This window comes from Fusarium coffeatum (assembly GCF_003316985.1).
Source record: "Fusarium coffeatum strain FIESC_28 chromosome Unknown BRIP53273_contig_134, whole genome shotgun sequence".
Classification (NCBI taxonomy): domain Eukaryota; kingdom Fungi; phylum Ascomycota; class Sordariomycetes; order Hypocreales; family Nectriaceae; genus Fusarium; species Fusarium coffeatum.
In genome coordinates, this window is record NW_022157927.1 from 54,315 (window position 1) to 72,465 (window position 18,151).

The 18,151-nt window shown below is 47.4% G+C and overlaps 8 protein-coding genes across 8 annotated transcripts; 4 read left to right on the plus strand and 4 right to left on the minus strand.

The window, feature by feature from the left end:
• Positions 1 to 466: 466 nt before the first annotated feature.
• On the plus strand, positions 467 to 2,314 carry FIESC28_06198 (uncharacterized protein; the record flags this gene model as incomplete). Its single annotated transcript, XM_031160342.1, has 4 exons — positions 467 to 989; positions 1,037 to 1,093; positions 1,142 to 1,415; positions 1,465 to 2,314. 4 exons carry the CDS (start codon positions 467 to 469, stop codon positions 2,312 to 2,314), a joined length of 1,704 nt encoding a protein of 567 aa, XP_031015588.1.
• A 178-nt stretch (positions 2,315 to 2,492) lies between these two features.
• On the minus strand, positions 2,493 to 3,521 carry FIESC28_06199 (uncharacterized protein; the record flags this gene model as incomplete). The annotated part of the gene is made up of 2 exons (XM_031160343.1): positions 2,493 to 2,908; positions 2,960 to 3,521. 2 exons carry the CDS (start codon positions 3,519 to 3,521, stop codon positions 2,493 to 2,495), a joined length of 978 nt encoding a protein of 325 aa, XP_031015589.1.
• Positions 3,522 to 4,457: 936 nt separating this feature from the next.
• Positions 4,458 to 6,761, minus strand: FIESC28_06200 (uncharacterized protein; the record flags this gene model as incomplete). Its single annotated transcript, XM_031160344.1, has 1 exon — positions 4,458 to 6,761. The coding sequence occupies one exon, from the start codon at positions 6,759 to 6,761 to the stop codon at positions 4,458 to 4,460; it is 2,304 nt and encodes a 767-aa protein (XP_031015590.1).
• Positions 6,762 to 7,977: 1,216 nt separating this feature from the next.
• FIESC28_06201 (uncharacterized protein) lies at positions 7,978 to 9,348 on the plus strand (the record flags this gene model as incomplete). Its single annotated transcript, XM_031160345.1, has 4 exons — positions 7,978 to 8,211; positions 8,258 to 8,471; positions 8,523 to 9,091; positions 9,145 to 9,348. 4 exons carry the CDS (start codon positions 7,978 to 7,980, stop codon positions 9,346 to 9,348), a joined length of 1,221 nt encoding a protein of 406 aa, XP_031015591.1.
• A 288-nt stretch (positions 9,349 to 9,636) lies between these two features.
• On the minus strand, positions 9,637 to 9,894 carry FIESC28_06202 (uncharacterized protein; the record flags this gene model as incomplete). Its single annotated transcript, XM_031160346.1, has 2 exons — positions 9,637 to 9,761; positions 9,822 to 9,894. The coding sequence occupies 2 exons, from the start codon at positions 9,892 to 9,894 to the stop codon at positions 9,637 to 9,639; spliced, it is 198 nt and encodes a 65-aa protein (XP_031015592.1).
• A 1,083-nt stretch (positions 9,895 to 10,977) lies between these two features.
• FIESC28_06203 (uncharacterized protein) lies at positions 10,978 to 12,284 on the plus strand (the record flags this gene model as incomplete). Its single annotated transcript, XM_031160347.1, has 2 exons — positions 10,978 to 11,393; positions 11,450 to 12,284. The coding sequence occupies 2 exons, from the start codon at positions 10,978 to 10,980 to the stop codon at positions 12,282 to 12,284; spliced, it is 1,251 nt and encodes a 416-aa protein (XP_031015593.1).
• Positions 12,285 to 14,507: 2,223 nt separating this feature from the next.
• FIESC28_06204 (uncharacterized protein) lies at positions 14,508 to 17,063 on the plus strand (the record flags this gene model as incomplete). Its single annotated transcript, XM_031160348.1, has 5 exons — positions 14,508 to 14,598; positions 14,673 to 15,766; positions 15,804 to 15,880; positions 15,934 to 16,509; positions 16,700 to 17,063. The coding sequence occupies 5 exons, from the start codon at positions 14,508 to 14,510 to the stop codon at positions 17,061 to 17,063; spliced, it is 2,202 nt and encodes a 733-aa protein (XP_031015594.1).
• A 655-nt stretch (positions 17,064 to 17,718) lies between these two features.
• FIESC28_06205 (uncharacterized protein) lies at positions 17,719 to 18,026 on the minus strand (the record flags this gene model as incomplete). The annotated part of the gene is made up of 2 exons (XM_031160349.1): positions 17,719 to 17,897; positions 17,969 to 18,026. The coding sequence occupies 2 exons, from the start codon at positions 18,024 to 18,026 to the stop codon at positions 17,719 to 17,721; spliced, it is 237 nt and encodes a 78-aa protein (XP_031015595.1).
• Positions 18,027 to 18,151: the final 125 nt, after the last annotated feature.

Below are 18,151 nucleotides of genomic sequence, written 5' to 3' on the forward strand. Positions count from 1 at the left end.
GTACTCGAAATGACGTCTATAAACCTGGCTGAGTCTGTACAACGCCATTGCCTTGCATCCGTTCAGCGGTCATTTCATCAATTCGCGTTACACTCGCGCTATCTTTCCATATTTTTCAATTGCATAGTAAGCACTTGTCTAATTAAACTCTGCAGGTCCCCATTGAAGCCATCACGATAACTCGCTGACAGAAAGTAAGCATTAAGCAAGTGGATCCCAGCGGCGCGTTTACACTAAAAGGGGACATTTTAGCGTTGATCGTCGGCAGAGCTTAGCGACTGGAGCGGTACATCACACCAGAAAAGGAAATTTAGCCATGAGAGCTCCAAGGCTGAGTCTTTGAGTTACGGGAACGACGTCAAAGGCTTGAGAGGAAGTAAATAAACATTGTCTATATAAGCTACGGTCTAGAATGCGATTAATTGACTTTCTGTATCAAACAACCTCTTCATCAACTATTATTATCATGAAGACTCTTTCTTTAGCACTATTTTCCACCCTCGTCCACAACGGTCTGGCCATTCCAACAGAAGAATGTCCCATCCTAGGCCCCGTAACACCCTCGGGCTTCGATCTCTCCACCTTTGAAGTCGTTAAAAACGCCACAGACGGATTTCCAGCCATCATTGAATCGTTTTTCAAGAATGGCATCCTCAATAAAACGCAAACATCCTTTGCCATTAATGTCTTTTCCACGGCTACCAACGAAAGTCTCTACTCGTACTATCATGCCGCTGAAGCCCTCAATGATACATTGTCTACAGGCAAGCTCGATGACGGTACTGCCTTTCGCGTTGGTAGTGTGAGTAAGCTTTTCACTGCTTATGCAATTCTTGTCAAGGAGGGCTTTGATGTCTGGGATAAGCCGGTTACCGAGATTCTGCCTGAGTTGGCGGGAAATAATAAGAGTGAGCCTCTTGAGAGGATTATTTGGGAGGATGTTACCGTTGGCGCGCTTCTGTCCCAGCAGGGTGGTTCGGGAGGTGTTCGTAAGTAAAGCCCTCTTAATATCTTGTGCACGGCTGACTTTTTGCAGCTCTTGAGATCAGTGCTTTTTGCACAAACGATACTGCTCCAGGATGTGGATTTGAAGGTAAATAAACCCCATCCTTTCCTAACATCTTTCTAACACTCTATATAGACTTCCTTGTCGTAATGAAGGAGCGAAAACGTCCTGTTGTTCTGCCATTCGAGACTCCGGCCTATTCAGATGGCGGCTACGCCATGCTGGGTGGTATACTGCATCGCCTCACCGGAATGCCCTACCACGACGCCATCCAGAGCATCCTATCTGAGCCACTGGGTCTCAATGTCTCTGGCTCAGTGGAGCCTGAGGGTGATGACCGTAACGTTTTGGCTGTCCCTGGAAACGCATCAGTATCTTCGTGGGGTCAAGATAGACAGGTTCTAGCAGGGTAAGCCACCATTTCCCCCATGAATATCATAAGCTAATGATCTCGACAGTACTGGCGGCGTGTACTCCAACAGCGCCGATCTCCGAAAACTCGGTCTTTCTATTCTCAACTCTGAACTCCTGTCTCCTGCCGACACCCGCCGCTGGATGAAACCACTTGGCAACACAGCTTCTCTAACAAACAGCGTCGGCGCCCCTTGGGAAATCTACCGTCTGACTCTTCCCGTCTCTCCCAACTCCAATCGTACTCGTGTTTCCGATCTTTACACCAAGCTCGGTGGTAATGTTGCTTACGCTGCAGTTATCGCTCTCTCGCCTGATCATGGTATTGGATACAGTATTCTCACTGCTGGTGACGGTGCAATTCCTGCACGAATCCCTCTCAGGAACGCTGTTGGTACTGCTTTCGTCACTGCTGCCGAGTGGGCTGGGTGGGAGAATGCGAAGAGGACTTATCCTGGTGTTTATGTTGATGATAAACGCGAGGGTACGAATTTGACTATCAGTGTCGAAGAAGGTCGACCTGGACTTGGTCTAGATTCATTTTTCATCAATGGAACCGAGGCGCGCGCCTCTTTGTTCTCACCCTTGTCGGAAGAATTGTTTGGCGATGACATTCTCGTTCGTCTATATCCTATCGGAGCCAAGAAAGTCGAGGGATCAAAACAATTCATTTCTTATCGCGCTATTCCTCAGGTCCCACCCATTGAGCCTCGTGCTGCGGTTGAAGGAGGAGAGGGTCTGTTTGATGATGGCTGCATGGCTTGGGCGAGTGTTGGGTTCTTCGATGATAGTGATGAGTTTACTTTTGAGGTTGAGGATGGGAAAGTTGCTGGTGTTACTAATCGGGCTTTGATTGATGTTATGAGATCGACTTTCAAGCCTGAGTCGGAGGACTAATAGTGGGGGATTACATTGAAGGCGAGTGATCTGGGGAGAATGATTAGTTGTAGTCATCACAAATACCAAAGCTATCATCCGGTAACGAGTTTCAATTGACTATTCAATGAGTGAGTCACTATGAGAAATATGTACATATGTAAGGACAGACGTCTTATAACCAAGATAGACCAGCAATCTATCGGCGGAGGGTAAGCAGACCGGGACGGTATGGCAGGAGGTTGTAGTCGACGTTGACACTGGGGTTGCGTCCTTGGTACAGCAGCTTCAAGTTGCAAGGGTCAATGGGGAATGTCTCATCGTTGGCAGTGCGAACCAGCTCGCCGTGGCTGATATCGTTGGTCCAGGTGGCGCCTGAGTTTGCCTTGCCGGCGAAGGGGTTGCTTTCGGTTCCAGCATTGACAGTCCACTGACCATCAAGGCTGTTGGCAGTGAAAGATCGGAAGAAACGACCGTTTCTACCCTTAGCCTCAACAATCATGAGGTATTTGTTTTGTCCTTGGACGGTGTAAACCTGGACAGCCTCGAAGAGGTTGTCTTCGGTATCTTGCAGGATGATCTGGGAGTTCGATCCGAAGTTACCGGGGAAGTTGCCTAATTGAGGTCAGTTTTCAAATCGTGAGATTCAATTGCATGGATACTTACCGATAGGCATGGACGCGCGATAAATTCTGCCGTTATCGCCGCAGAAGAAAAGGTACATGTTTCGGCTATCGCCAATGACAGTCTGATCGATTGGACCAAATGGCGCATTGGCAATCTCTCCAGTAAACAGAGGTTGCGGCTGAGACCAACCGTTCACGTTGGTAGGGTTATTCGAAGTCCTATACGAGAACTTGGTAGGGCCCCACTGATGGGCCATGATCCAGATACCCTTGGGCCTGAAATAGAAGAGGGTTGGGGCCACAGCTGAACCGGTCTGAAGAGTCTGCTTCGCAGAACCAAGGTTGTTAAGATCCGACACAGGGCTGAAGCCCATAGACTTCCAGCCACCTTGGCCATAGGCAGTAGCATAGACTAGCTGCTGACCGTTGTAAGGGGCGACGGTAAAGTCCTTGAGACTGTTCCAGCCATTTGCAGGTTGAGCAAGAGGGCCACTTGATGTCCAGCGGTAGGTAGTAGGGAGGGAACACTGAGCTGAGGCACCCCCAAGGGTGGCCAGAAGCAGGGTGCTGGAAGCAAGGAGATCGTTGTTCAAGAACTTCATCGTCGCGGTTGATGATGAAGAGAAGGACTAATTGGTGGAGAATGAATTGAAAGCCGATACTCGTAAAGCAGTGGATACGCGTAAAATAGTCGATATATATATATGTATATATTCTGATTGTACTAGTGCCGGTATTTTTTGTTTTATCCTAACAGGCTGAGTTCCATGCCGGATTCTGTAGTGAAATCGTTCCTATTCTGCAGTAAGCATCATATGCGCGAACATAGCATTGGTGGAGGAATTATTACAGTTATAGTACGACCCCATATTTCGTTTCTGGAAGTCGATCTAGGGTTGCCACGTCCGAGATGGAATATTGCCTGTTTCAACCACGGAGGCGGGCCCGAGGATTGCGTTTTCAGATTAGTATAAGCAGGTTGCTGAGCAAAGATGCAGGCACCCCTGTACCTGTATGCAACGTGACCAAGGGTTTCATTTCCCCGCATTGAGATTGATTGGTGCGCATGGTTGAGATATCGGCAGTTCTAAGATTGATTGGTGCGGATCGCTAGGACTCGGGAGATCAGTAACTCTGGAATTGATTGGCGCGGATGGCTCAAAGATCAGTAATTCATTCACTCTTACTCCGTATAGACCCGAATAACATTGAGGGTCATGTATATAAGTATTCAAGGTTCCTTTCTCATAGGTCCGTTGTATCTGTGGTTATTTACCCAACACAAGAATTACCACGATAACAAGAATCAAGGAGATTGGTTTAAACATACTTTGGCAATAGATTGATAGCTATATATTAACACAAGATATCGCATGGAATATAACTCTTCTCTCCTATACAATAAATACTAGTGATGAAAATAAATTGAGTGACAAGAAAGTAATATAAACATCTATTCGCCCTCTAACAGTTGGTGGCAATGGTCCCCCCATCCAAGAATACCATTATCCTAATATTACGTGACATCATCTGGTTCACTACTCGGGGTTTGCTTGTGACACATCTGGTTCACAGAAGCAGCTTGGCTCCCACCACTTGTAGTCGGTGTTGATGTAGCTCTCAACTGCACTGGGCCCAAATTGATAACCCTTCTGGTACAAGATACACTGTCCAGACTCAGTGAATTTGAAAAGGTGACAGCTGGAGTTAGCTTTACACGCCTTGTTGCATTCGGTCGGGGTTGCAGCAGTCGGCTTTCCCCTCTCACCAATGAAGTTGGAGTTGATAAGGCCTTTCATGTCGCATATGGTGTTCGTTGGCAAGGGGTTCTTGGGCTCTCCTCTGCACACAGGAACTGGTTCTTCTTCCTTAGGCTCGTCGTCGCAGAAGCAACTTGGCTGCCACCACTCGATCACACTTCCTGTGAACTGCACGGCCGAGTCCGAGAACTGGCCTTGGATTTTGTAAAGCTTACAAGTCGACGACGGCAGGAATTCGATAAGATCACAATCCCCCGCTGCTTTGCATGCCTTGTAGCATTCTGCCAAAGTTCCGGCTGTTTTGATACGTTCGTTACTCTTGTATTGTGCTGGAACAGAACCCTTTTTACCACACACCGTGTCTTTGGGCAAGGAGTCTAAGGGCTCGCCGATACAGACATCGTCCGTCGGCGCCTCGGGTGTGGGCGTGATTTCAGGTGTGGGTGTGACCTCAGGTGCGGGCGTGATCTCAGGATCGCTCGGTTCATCTTCTTCAAGATCGCAAAAGCATTCCGGCTGATACCACCTGTAGCTCTGTTCCGTGCCGTCTGGTGTGTTCAATCCGGTTCCTACGTAGAACTCGCATTCCTTGTCAACCTCGAACCTGAAAGCTCTGCAAGGACCATTAATGCATGCCTTTGCACACGCCAGAAGCGACTTGGTGGAACCCTCTGGCGCAGGGCCCTCATGATACAAGCCAGCTGCCCGACCTGGTTGGCCGCAGACACGATAGTCAGGGATAGGATTGATGATGTTGTTCTTGCAGGTAGGCTCAGGTTCTGCTGGGTTGTTTGGCTCAGGCTCAGTCGGAGTGCTGGGTTCTGTCTCACAGAAGCAAGACATGTCATAATACTTCCAAGCGGTTGGCGCACCGTATGTCTCGGTAATATGGCCGCTGTAGAGCACACAATAGGCTCCTTGGTGGAATGCGATTGCGTCGCAGTTCTCCGTGTTCTCGCAATCGTTGCGGCATGCGTCCAATGAGGTTGTAGACCCGCCGCCAGGCAAAGACATGAAGTCACCAGCGCCACTTCCTGTCGCTCCACAGATAGTATCTTTGGGCGGCGGGTTCAGAAGATTGTCCACGCACACTCCTTCAGGTTGAGTCGGTACATTGGTTTCCGGTGGGTTGGTCTCTGTCTCATCAGGGCCGCAGGAAAAGCAGTCCAAGCTATACCATTTGTAGGGGGTATCGGCATTGTTGAGCCCAGTGGGTTCACCCTTCCACAGCTCACAGAAGGCACCCTGCATGAAAATGAAAGAGCCGCAGTTTGTGTTATCTTTGCATGCCTCGTAGCATTTCCCGATACTCGCCGTGAACTCTTCTTCTGTCAGGGTGAGCAGAAAGTCTGTAAAAGAGCTTGGATTGCCCTGCTTGCCGCATACAGCACCTTCGTGCGGGGTGCTAAGAAGGGTAGGGGTACAGACAGCGGCTGTAGTTGTGGAGGTCTCTAAAGCTGTTGAAGTAGCCTCGGTCGTGGATGGGAAAGTGGCAGTCTCGGCGGTGGTGGTGAGGTCGCCCGAGGTTCCAGTGGTGGGAGTATCCGTCTGACTGGAAGTCAAGGTGGTATCCGAAGTAGCCTCAGCACTGGACGTGGCAGCATCAGTCATAGTACCTGTAAGCTCGTCCGATGTTGCAGTCGCCGACGCCTCTGACCCATGGGTGTTTACGGTCGTATCAGTTGGAGCTGCCTGAGTAGCTGCCGAGGAGGTACTGGCTTGGGTGGCAGCAGTTGTATCAGTCACACTAGACTCGGCAGTGGTCTCAATGGAGATGAACGTAGCATCCTCAGAGGTTGCAGTAGAAGCCGAATATATTTCGCTGAAGGTCACGGTCGTATCATCTTGGAGGGTCGAGCTTCCAGTTCCGGTAGCAGCATCTTCAGAGATCATATCCGAGTGCGAGACGGTCTCGGTATCGATCAGGATAACAGACGAAGAAGCAAGAGACGGAGAAACGGTCTGAGTCGAGCTCTCACCCACACTCGAAGCAGAAGTGGGATGAGGTCGACAGGGTCCAGCATTAACCAAGGGACTCAAGGCCGTAGCCAGCAAGAACGAACGAACGAGATGTCGCGACATCTCTGCGAAGTCAACAGGGAATGAACGAATGTGAGGGCGACAAGTCAGATGGAAATAGTGGGAGATGGCATCAGTTTTATTAGTTCTATAAGCTATTCTCATTTCTCCTTACTATTGCGCCTGAGCCTCGTTGGTCCTCATTGCTTTGGTCGCTTGTTTAGAACTATTGACTGAAAAAGGGTCTAGACATCAATTTAATCGTAACTTTTAGAGAAGCGTTGTCGATAGTCTGGACGCCACTGGGGCTGAACGCAATTATTGGTCTTGGCAGGGGTTTGACAGGGGTCACGTTCGCCTATTTCCGAGTTCGACCGCCAGGCGGATCGACTGCTCCGATGAAGCATAAATGATGTGGTAGAAATTAGAATGGTGTCAGTAACAGAAGTAATAGCTATATCTGTAGTGTAACTTGATTGTTTGATAGTTTACTTATGTAGGTGCATTTCCAGACTTTTATTACATTCGGTTGAGCTGACGTTTAGTCGTAAAGCTTCCCTCCGAACTCAACGAAAGACCAATGACAACGTTTTTTGTTTGGCCATTCGTTTCACAAACAGACGACAGCACGAACACCTCCAGTAAACGTCAAGAATAAATCTAGATGATCTAAAGAATATCTTTATAAGCGGATACATTTTGTTGTTGCATTCTGATATGCATTAGCAATACTGATACAGTCGGTATAGGGTATGGGTCTTGCAACAGGTTAACTGTACTGTACCCGCCCTGAATCCTCATCTACAACTCGACGTTTAAAGATAAGGAAGGAGGCGCATATTGTTGTTCTATAAGATTCTACATCACACTACTTAAACTTCAACCGTTCTGAAGCAAGCTGACAGAAACCTCAACTGACTACGGTCATAGCAGTAATTAACCAATGAGACACACGGTCTCTACAAAGGAACAACATTAGTCCGAAATTGTCAGGACCAATGTAGGCGAAACGCTGTATCGCGATTGGTGGAGTAACTTACTAAACTCCTTTTACGGGCCCCATCAATCAGTCTTAGGCTGTTTTAAGCTTAGTATTTAACTAAAACGCTTCCGGCTTGTCGGAGGAAAGAAAAAATATCCACGTTCGTTCAGTCACGTTCTTTCTACCGCAGCTGAGCTGCTCATTCCATTCGTTACACGAGGTATTCTCAATTCCGATATCACAAGTTTTCTAGAGTTACGCAGGTCGTAGATTTTCTTTTTTTGAACAGCTGTAAAGATGTCGCACGATATGAGGACGGCAGCCAATGAGAAGGGCGAGTTGGAAAATTCTACTCTACTGGCGCCCGAGACTGCCAGTGGTGCTGTTTCACCCAGTCCGAGTACAAGCTCTTTTGTTTCTGTTGATATGGACGATTCCAAGTTTCCTTCATTTTGGGAGAAGGTGCAAGATATGTATTCTCAGAACATCGGTCTATTCTATGTTCTGCTGGCCCAGCTGTTCGCCTCCATTGTAAGGACCCCCCAGCCACTCACTATACGCATACTGACGATATCAGATGTCCATGACTACAAGGCTACTAGCAACTGGGTTCGAGACCAAGTTTCATGCCCTGCAGATCATCTTTGTCCGTATGTTGGCCACAACCATTATTGGCTCTTTCTACATGTGGCGTGAGAAAGTTCCCGACTTTCCTCTTGGACCACGTGAGGTCAGAGGGTTACTATTCCTGCGAGGCATGGCTGGATCTGTTGGACTGTTCGGTCTCTACTGTAAGAATCGCAACTCGACTGTGACAAGAAGAACTAGCTGACACTGAGTAGATTCTCTTTCATATCTCGATGTGTCCGATGCCACTGTCATCACTTTCCTTGTCCCTACTCTGACAGCTTTCATCGCCTGGGTTGCTCTCCGGGAACCCTTCACTCTCAACGAAGCCTTGGCAGGTCTCATAGCCTTCACAGGTGTCCTATTTGTCGCTCGGCCAGCCTTCCTCTTTCCCAACAAGGACTCCTTCCTTACGGGGTATGCCTCTGCAGCAACTACTGCTGCTAAAGGTATGATCTCAGCAGCCAAGGCGACGCCTCATGAACGCACCATCGCGATTTGCTGTTCCATCTTTGGCTCCATCGCTGCTGCGACCGCTTACTCGACTATTCGTGTTATTGGAAAGCGAGCTCATTCCCTTGTGAGCGTCAACTACTTCGCTGTGTTGGCAACTGTTAGCTCTTTCCTTATCATTACGATCCATCCTGATCTGCAATTTGAGATTCCTAAGAGTATTGCTGAGTGGGCTGTTCTTCTCTCAATCGGTGTTTCGGGCTTTCTGTTCCAGGTTCTCCTCACTGAAGGTCTGCAGCGAGAAAAGGCTGGCAGAGCAACAAACCTGATAGTAAGTACTCCTTGATTGAGATGGATATGTGACAGGGCCTAACTTGTCAATAGTACGTTCAACTGGTGTATGCCGTCATCATTGACCGTGTCATCTGGGGAAGTACCCCTCCACCTGCCAGCTTTATCGGCAGCGCTCTCATTATTGGTTCGGCTGTCTGGGTCGCGTTACAAAAGAAAGCGCCCTCAGAGCCCAAAACAGTGCCCGACGAGGAGAGAAATGCTGGTCTCGACAAAGACCGAACAAAGGAAGCGTAAAAGGTAAAGCCTCACGGCTTGAGGGCATCTGTCCTAAAGCATTTCAGACAGAGGCTATTGAAAAAGAGATTGGAGAACATACGTATTAATTTTCACATGTCAATATAAGAAACATGCCACATCTTTCAGTCATCCAGGACTTTTATTTCTTTACCTTGATCTACTTGATCTACTGCCTGCAGCAAATCCAACAAAACTCTGAGGCTCTGTTGTCTCCTTCAGCCCTCAACAACATCCGCCAGATGGCCCATTGGGAACCTCGAGATTCCACTGCAGCCCAAGGCTCTCTTATTCCTCATTCTCCTCCTCCTCCTCCATCTCTTTCAACTTCTTCTCCTCTTCCTGCTTCTCCTTTCTACGCTCTCTCTTCTTAGTGAAACAGTCGAAGCAAACACCAGGACGAGCTAGATACTCTACTTTCTCATTGCAACAGATGCCCCAGAAATTGGCTTCTCGACCTGATTCACACATACCGTAATCATGCTTAGTGTTAATAACCGTGTCGCAGTCTACGCAAGAGAGCGTGATTGTGGTAGCCCAGCACATGATTGCTGATGTAGAGTGTTTTGTGTGTAGAACTTGTAGAATCTGTCTCTTAAGAATTAGGGAATAGCTGATCCAGAGACGGTGAGATCTGTGGTAGGAAGGCAGGATGGAGTGATTGAGGTAGTGGGATCAAGGCATTATATACTGTGGTTTCACTCATTGTCTGAGAGCAAGATGGTACTGTGCATATGAACATAAATGCAAAGGATGGTCTGTTCTCCACAAACATATCGCGTCTATCAAGTAACAGCAGGCATAGATGTTGAAAGAAACAAACTTCAAGTCGAAAAAAAATGTTCACGTGTTAAAAATATTAAATTACTAAAGATAACTTCTTTGTTTCACGATTTCTGAAGTTAATAACCTTTCTACGATGGTAAAGTCCTAAAACTCCTAAATATTTAGCGATGGTTTATGAACTTGTTGAACTTATGCAAGCGTTGAACCAACAGAACGGGACTCAAACCTTAGCGAGACGGCTAACAATGTGATCAGGCTGACTCATCTTAAGGCAGAGGCTACGAAGATGACTGATCTGCGTGACAGTCATTTGCTCACTACGTTGTCGGGTCCGCCTAGAAAGAATGTGTAGGGTATATGTAAAGCTAAGGACCGGGAACCCTACAGAGTCGTAAGTCAGATTTGAGATCATATAGCTAGGCAATCCGAAGTTTACCTTTAACCGTGATCCCTCAGGATAATTCACGTCCTGAAATTCTAGGTACGGCTGTGTTAATTTTTCTATGACAGGCTTTCCTACCTAATTTGAAGTCCAAGCATGCTAGCTTCTTCGAATTCTAAGAACGGTAATAACGACATGTGGTTATGTATGCAGATATTCGTCCGAAGGCATTTACACGGCCATGCAATTGCTTCTCCGGTTTGTTGACCGTTCTGGTTGGTCGGTGGCAGACCACAGGTGACACGTGACTGCTGGCGCGGGGTCATAATATCAGAGATATTCTTTATCGTCATCTAGTCAATCGTGCGGCATTAAATAGGCTTTCAATCATTTACTCCCTTTCTTAAGCTCAGCTCCCACTCCCTTATTTCATCAGTTACAGCTCGCAAGATATCGCGAAAATGGCAGAAGGCATCGGTGTTGCTTCTGGGGTTTTAACCTTGGTAACGTTCGCTTTTAAATCGAGCACAGTTCTTTTTAAAACGGTCCGCAGTTTTAAAACCCAGGATGCTAATGCACGCGCACTCAAAACTGAGTTGAGTGATCTAACTGGAGTTCTGCAATCTCTCCTGGAAACTGTTACAAATTACCCTGACATTAAGTTCGACTCGCTTGAATTGCCTCTCCTGCGTTGTGGAAAGACTTGTGAAGAGTATCATAAGCTCATTGCTCGTTGTACAAAACACTCTGATGGAACTCGTCCAAGCTTACGGGACTGGATAGGCCAGCAGTACCTGAAAGGAGACATCATAGACTTCAAAGAGATGCTTGCTGGGTATAAATCCACAATCAATATAGCATTGGCTAACGCTAATATGTGAGGTTCCGTACTCGCCGTCGGTATTTGGATCTGGCTGATAATAAATCTCATAGAACGATTGCGGCTGTTACGCGTAATGCCATTGAGGAATACAAAGATATGATAGATGATACAACGTCCGATCTCCAGAAACACATGCAGCGGTTGGATGAGAGAGTACAGAGCTTGACCGCCTCTAATACCGATACTGTCGAGTCTGATAGCGCTGATTGGCTTGCTCTCTTTGAGGAGAAAGAAAGTACCCGAAAAGGCCTCCAGATCTGCATTGAGCTGTCTGAACATATTGAGTCACTTGAATCCACAACCAACGAAACGCAGCAGTTCTCTCAGCAGCCTACAGCAAACAAATACATCAGGAGTAGTTTGAGTTCCGCTAAGAGCTCTATCAGTTCGTTGGAATCTCGTCTTAAAAGCCATGGGAACAAGATTGATGAAAGAATGGATGCTATGAAAGTTAAAACGAATCTATCCGAAGACGACATCATACAATTGGCACAACTACAAGAAACGAGGGAAAGCATTCGTCAGTGCATGAACGTGGTTGCTGATGCTGGCGAGGACTTGGCCAAAGAACGTGTCAATGTATTTGAAGACATAACTATGACTGATAATAGTTATGGTATTACAGTTTCAACTGTAAAGGACTTGGTTTTAGCCAGGAGAGTCAATCTGCAGGGCCAAGCGCGTTACGTTGGTGGGCAAATAGATCAGGCAAGCTACAACGCAACCATCAATGCACTCACAGACTTGGACCGAGGAAGCGTTCAATATGGCGGACGGGATGCACGAGTTTCTTCTGAAGATGGAGCGTTTCTTGATCGTCATGGTCGCGGCGTTAAGCTTGCATGGTCTGACATATCTACAAAATCTCCCGGGCCAGGCTCATAGGGATACTTATGATCAGGAAAGTCCAGTTCTTCAGAGCCAGATCTAGAAGAGTTACAAAGGAAAGCCGTATTTGCATCTGACAAGACATACATATATTCTTCCTCGCCTAGCTATCAAGGAGGTAGTGAATGTTTATAATATATGCATTGAATACCACCCAGTCGTATGGGTACCTGATTAGGTCATATTGTTTAGGTAAGAGTCTTAGAATATCGACCAATACTACATCAGCCCATACAATAGGACACATCAATGCGGCCTGCCCTATCAGGTATCAGTGGTTAGGCATCAGCACATAAAGAGGCTTTTAGGGTTAGAAAAAAAGCCCTTTCGTACCTGTAGTACATAAATAGGGTCGTGTAGTCTCTAATCCCCTCACTTGCGTTCAGCACAACGTTTTCTAACAGCAAGACTCTTTATCTGCACGGCTCCGTCAATTTGTAACAGAGACTCTCAAGATTCCTTCAGCATGGGTAAGAAAGGGAAGCTCATTCAGATTCGTGGTAGTGGACTCAATCACTTTGTGTTGTATTCTACGCTGTTACGTCTGATTGATCCCATTCGAGGGAACCCGACTAGATTACTCGACGAGAATCCAGATAGCAGTCTTTTGAGTGCGTCACAACTGAAGCAAAAATTTCTTGACTCATTCGCTCTTATCTGCTCAACCTCGCGCTCGGGGGCACAAACAGCCGCCGCTGTGTGTTTAGAGACAAATCAACAAGCGGGGACCATACTACGTGTGGCACGAAACCGTGGTTTCTGCCTGACTGTTCTGACAAGCCTTGAAAATGTCCTCCAGATACTTCAGGAAGTGGCTAGAAAGGGTACCTAGTTCCTCGACAGTCTAATGGATTTTACTGATGTCGTGAGTGATACAGAGAAGATTTCGGCGCATGCAGAGACCGAGATCCTACGGCTGGTTGTCGAGCTTGATAGAGACCGAATATTGTCGATCGTTGAGATAATTGAGGCGCGAGGCATCCGGGATTTCCTGCAAAAATCGAAGTCTAGACTCCATAATGGTCAGGCCCAGTCAGAGGAATTCTCAGGTTGGGTAGCAAACCATCCTTTCACCGCCACTGTTCGGAATTGGAGTGATGCAACCACAGCTATATTTATTGATTGGGCGGCGCAAGCGAGGTGGCATCATGCTGGACAACTGCAATCCCTACTGCGTAATGTTGGTACAGGAAACCAATCTTGGCTGGGTCATTTACACAAGGTTGCCCGCTATCATTCTGCAATCAAATCCATGGTAAAGCTTGCCGTCAAGGAGCCTGAAATCTTCGCAAAAATCTCTATTCGAGATATCAAGGCTCCTGATCAGCGACCGTTTACATACCCCAATCATGAAAATCCACTATTGAAAGTTGAAAATCTTGTGGGGGGAGATACGCGCCCTGTGATGGAGGAGTTGAAGAGCCGTTTGGATACGCCGAAGCTTGAAGGTCGGTTGCGTAAAGCTTGTCATTTGGATCTGACACTTCATGCCGAAATGCAACTTATTGTATTCTATGAAGGTAACCCTACTTGCAAACCCTGCATGCGGTTTATCGGAACGAGCAAGAAGACATGCTTTCTCTGCGATAGGTACATGCGCCACCATCCATCGAGACTCCAGGCTTCCGCGTCCCATCAAAAGATCTATCCCTCGTGGATGCCACCACCATACTATGAGATGCCTGAGACGTCTACAAGAACTCCTTTTATGAAGCTGAGCAAAGAAATGGAGGATTTGACAACGCGGGAGCTGAAGAATGGCCTAACTGTTCCTCGGCGGCTTTGGAACCATGATTCCACCGCAGGGCCTTCTTTAACAGCGACGGCTACCGTGCCTACGGAATTGAGATCGGTAGGAGCAGGCCAAAGAGAGCTTACGGCGCTGTACAGTAGTTCTTCTGAGGATTCAGAATGAATGCTGCGGTGTGAACATGAAAATTTGCTTCCCGTCAGGGAATTTCCAACTACCTGACCCTATGATCAGGGATTCGATATGAGCATCGCGAGGATGCCAAGTCTCTGTCTTGATGTCATCACATCAGAATTGATGAAAATTGCTCCAATATAAGCCTCACTCTTTCACACCACAAATTGAGACCGCAACACCATGAGGAGCGGGGTTCGGCAAATTAGAAGACAAAAGCCAGGTCAGAGCATCATTGATATGAGATAACCCAATCAGTCAAAAGAAACCGAGTATTTTCGGCGTGACAAGTCATCATGCACATAAGCATCGCAAATGCGTTGATGCCCAATGCTGTGGGAGGCCGACCATCTTACGATGGCGATGCTTTCAGCCGAAATTTGGGGGGTCAGTTTCCAACATGTTCTGTTTCCTGAGTATATTATGGAAGAGACAATGCTACTAATGGCCGTACCAAACAGAAGTTGACTTCTTCTCGACATCTACGGTAGAAATGGAGACATCTATTTCCGACACGAATATCGCCGTGGGAGATTATCGTGATCTCCTGGACATTATCGACAATCTTCGATTACATGGAGTCAGTCGTTATGTTGACCTGCCCGAGATCATCGTTTGTGGAGATCAGTCGGCAGGAAAGAGCTCTGTCCTCGAGGCCATCTCTGGCATGCCTTTCCCCATCAAAGACGGCCGCTGTACCCGGTTTGCTACGGAGCTAGTCCTTCGTCGAGGTCACAGCACTGATGTTAAAGTTTCTATCACACCAGGCAGGAACCGTTTCGGTGAGGATAAGGAACGCCTCGAAATATGGCAACCAAAAGCAGGCCTAGTTAACGAGGGACTGGGCCACATAACGAAGGAAGCGGAATCTGCCATGGCTGTCCCGAGTGGTACTGGGGAGTTTTACGAAGATACACTCCGTATAGAGCTCACTGGGCCGGATCAGCCACATCTAACAATGGTGGATCTCCCTGGACTCTTCAGAGGAGGGAACAAGGAACAATCTGACACTGATATCAACATTGTATACGACATGGTGGCGACGTATATGGCGCGACCGCGTAGCATTATACTTGCTGTCGTGTCGGCTAAGTACGAGTACGTTCTGCAAGAAGTCATGAAGATGGCCAAAACTGCCGATCCAGATGGCGTAAGAACCATGGGCCTCATTACAAAACCCGACACCTTGGATGTCGGCTCCCCATCTGAGAGTTACTTTGTTCGTCTGGCTAAAAACGTCGAGGAGGAGCTTCGTCTCGGCTGGCATGTTCTGAAAAATCGTGACTTCAAGGAGCGTGATGTTACCTCCGCACAGCGCGACGAGATAGAAAAAATCTTCTTTTCTCAGGGATTGTGGGACTCTGTTGACCCTTTGCACTGCGGGGTGGCGGCACTGCGGGTCAGATTGAGCATAGTCTTGAAAGATCAAATCCTTGCTCAACTTCCAAGTCTTGAACAGGACGTGCAAGATGGGATTCGTGATTGCGCGGAAAGGCTCGATTGTCTTGGTCCAGTGCGAGGAACACCTGAGCAGCAACGGAGCTACTTACTGCGAGTAAGTGAGGAATACACGCTCCTGATGAGACATGCAGTTGATGGCACGTACACCGATCGATTTTTCGGCAGTCGGAACGACCGGTCTACCTTCAGCAGAAGGCTTCGCGCGGTTGTATGTAGGAAGCTCTGTGTATTTTCGGAGGAAATGCGACTGAGCGGTCACAGTCAGCGCATCGTTGATTCCGAGAGTGACGATGAAAGTGACCTGGGGTGCCGTGACGTACCTGAAATCTCTCGGTCTGATTTCATCGACGAGGTTGCTGATCGTCTTATTTACGGCAAAGGTCGTGAGCTACCAGGCCTTTTCAATCCCCTGATCGTTAATGATCTTTTTGTTGAGCAATGCACGCCCTGGAGAAAGATTGTGTTGTCGCTTGCTGAGGACATCCTCGAGGCAGTGGAAGTAACGACAGAGATGATCGTGGGGCAAACTACGGCAAGTGAAGTTTCCGACGGGGTTCTCAAATACATTCGTAAAGAGATCAACGAGCTTGAGACGAAGATGGTCGCGCAGATTAATACACTCCTCGAATCAGCCGCACAGCACCTAATCACGAACAACTCACAGCTTACCCGGAATATTCAACGGAGCCAGCAGAAACGCCACAAACGTAGGATCATGACATCGATCAATAACATGTTTGGACGGGACCGTTTTGATGGCTCCGACAAAAAGATTAGCATCAATCCCATGCAGCTCTTGGAGGTGTTTCAAGATGGCTTTGAGCCAAGCATGGAGCGGTTTGGAAGTTCGCTGGCAGTAGACTATATGAAAGGATATTACAAGGCAAGATACACCCTTCAGCTGAACGCGCATCACGAAATTAACAGTTTCAACCTATCATTAGATTGCACTGGACCGGTTCATCGATGACGTGAGCACTCTGGCGGTAGAGGACTGTCTCATAAGTAAGCTTCCCGGGCTTTTCAGATCAACAAATGTCATGAAGATGGACGAAGAAGACCTGCATCTTCTTGCAGGTGAGACCCCGGAGTCCTCTATGGAGAGGGAACGTTTGAGAGTGAAACAAGAAATCCTTGAGAAAGGCCTGAAGGACATAAAGGGTTTTCATAAGCGAAGGGCGGTTATTGATCCCGTACAGCATGATGACAAAGCGTGGGAAGACTCTGAGGAGATCTCAGCTATAGCACGAGGCAGGCTCGAACAGGCCTCGGACATTTCCAGCAGCGTGAAGGCGGATTCCGACGGATTCAGCACCGAGGACCTCGACGAAATCAGGGAGCAGACAGCCCGTGTCAAGCAGTTGCTAGGTGGCTTTACTAAAGATACATAAATGAGAGTGAGCCATCTATCATAGTGCGGATGGAAATTATCAATAGTTTTAAAGCATCCGCTTCCAGAGTGCATAGCACGGGAATATATGGAAGAAACGAATCGCCACATAGTGTTGAGAGTCGGGTATTGAACTTGCATGCGCGAAGAATGTCGTATGCCGCGAGATTTATTTCAAAGCATCCTGGCAGGGTTGGGGTCTTTACTTCTAGCTCAGGAATTGTCTTGTTGCTCCCGTCCCTGGCGAATTGTGTAGGTTTCATAATAGGATTGGGCAAACTTGCAAGGACCAGTGTAAACTTGTGACCGATGGCATTCTCTTTTCTGGTCAAGACTCACTTGTCTATGGGCACCGTACCAAAAACTTCACATGTTTACTTCTCTATCACATTGCAGTGTTTATGATAGAAGAGGGAAGATCTTTCCCATGTTATTTGAGATTTAGAAACAGATATCATAGAAATACTTTCACTATACAGAAACAAAGTGTTAAAACTACTAAACATTAACAGCGCGCAAGTGGCCTTTATTTTAGAACTCCCACGACTCTTGTTCTACAGTTAGGCTATCCTTCGAACTGGAAAATAACCTTAATTAAATGTTTCGTCCTTGAATAAACCCAAAGATCTCAATATCGGGGTACAAACAAACTTCCCTTAGTTGCATCTATCGTGAAAATCATCCTCTTGGCAACCGTTGGTGCAAAACCCCAAAGACTCGATTGAGGGAAGGGCATGAGGAATTGGACGGTAAATAAAGAGGGTGTTCCACTCCTTGCCCTCGCACGTGTCGGTCCTCCCGCAAGTGGCCCAGGCGATGTCAGCCTGGTTGTAGCCTGTTTTTATCACGATATTAGCACCCGGATATTGCGTTGAAAATCAAGAGATTCTATGGCTGGAAACTTACTGCCGGCGTTGACAAGGTGATAACCGCAAGCTGTGTATTGCGCCATGGCGCCAGTCATGGTGGCGGTTACGAAAAGGGGGATGGAGAACTTCATGTTGTCAGGGCAGCTCTCTTGTGAAGTTTCGCTGGGATGCAAAGGGTGTTTAGCTAGTGTTTGGCGGTCTATTGATGATGAAGAGAAGC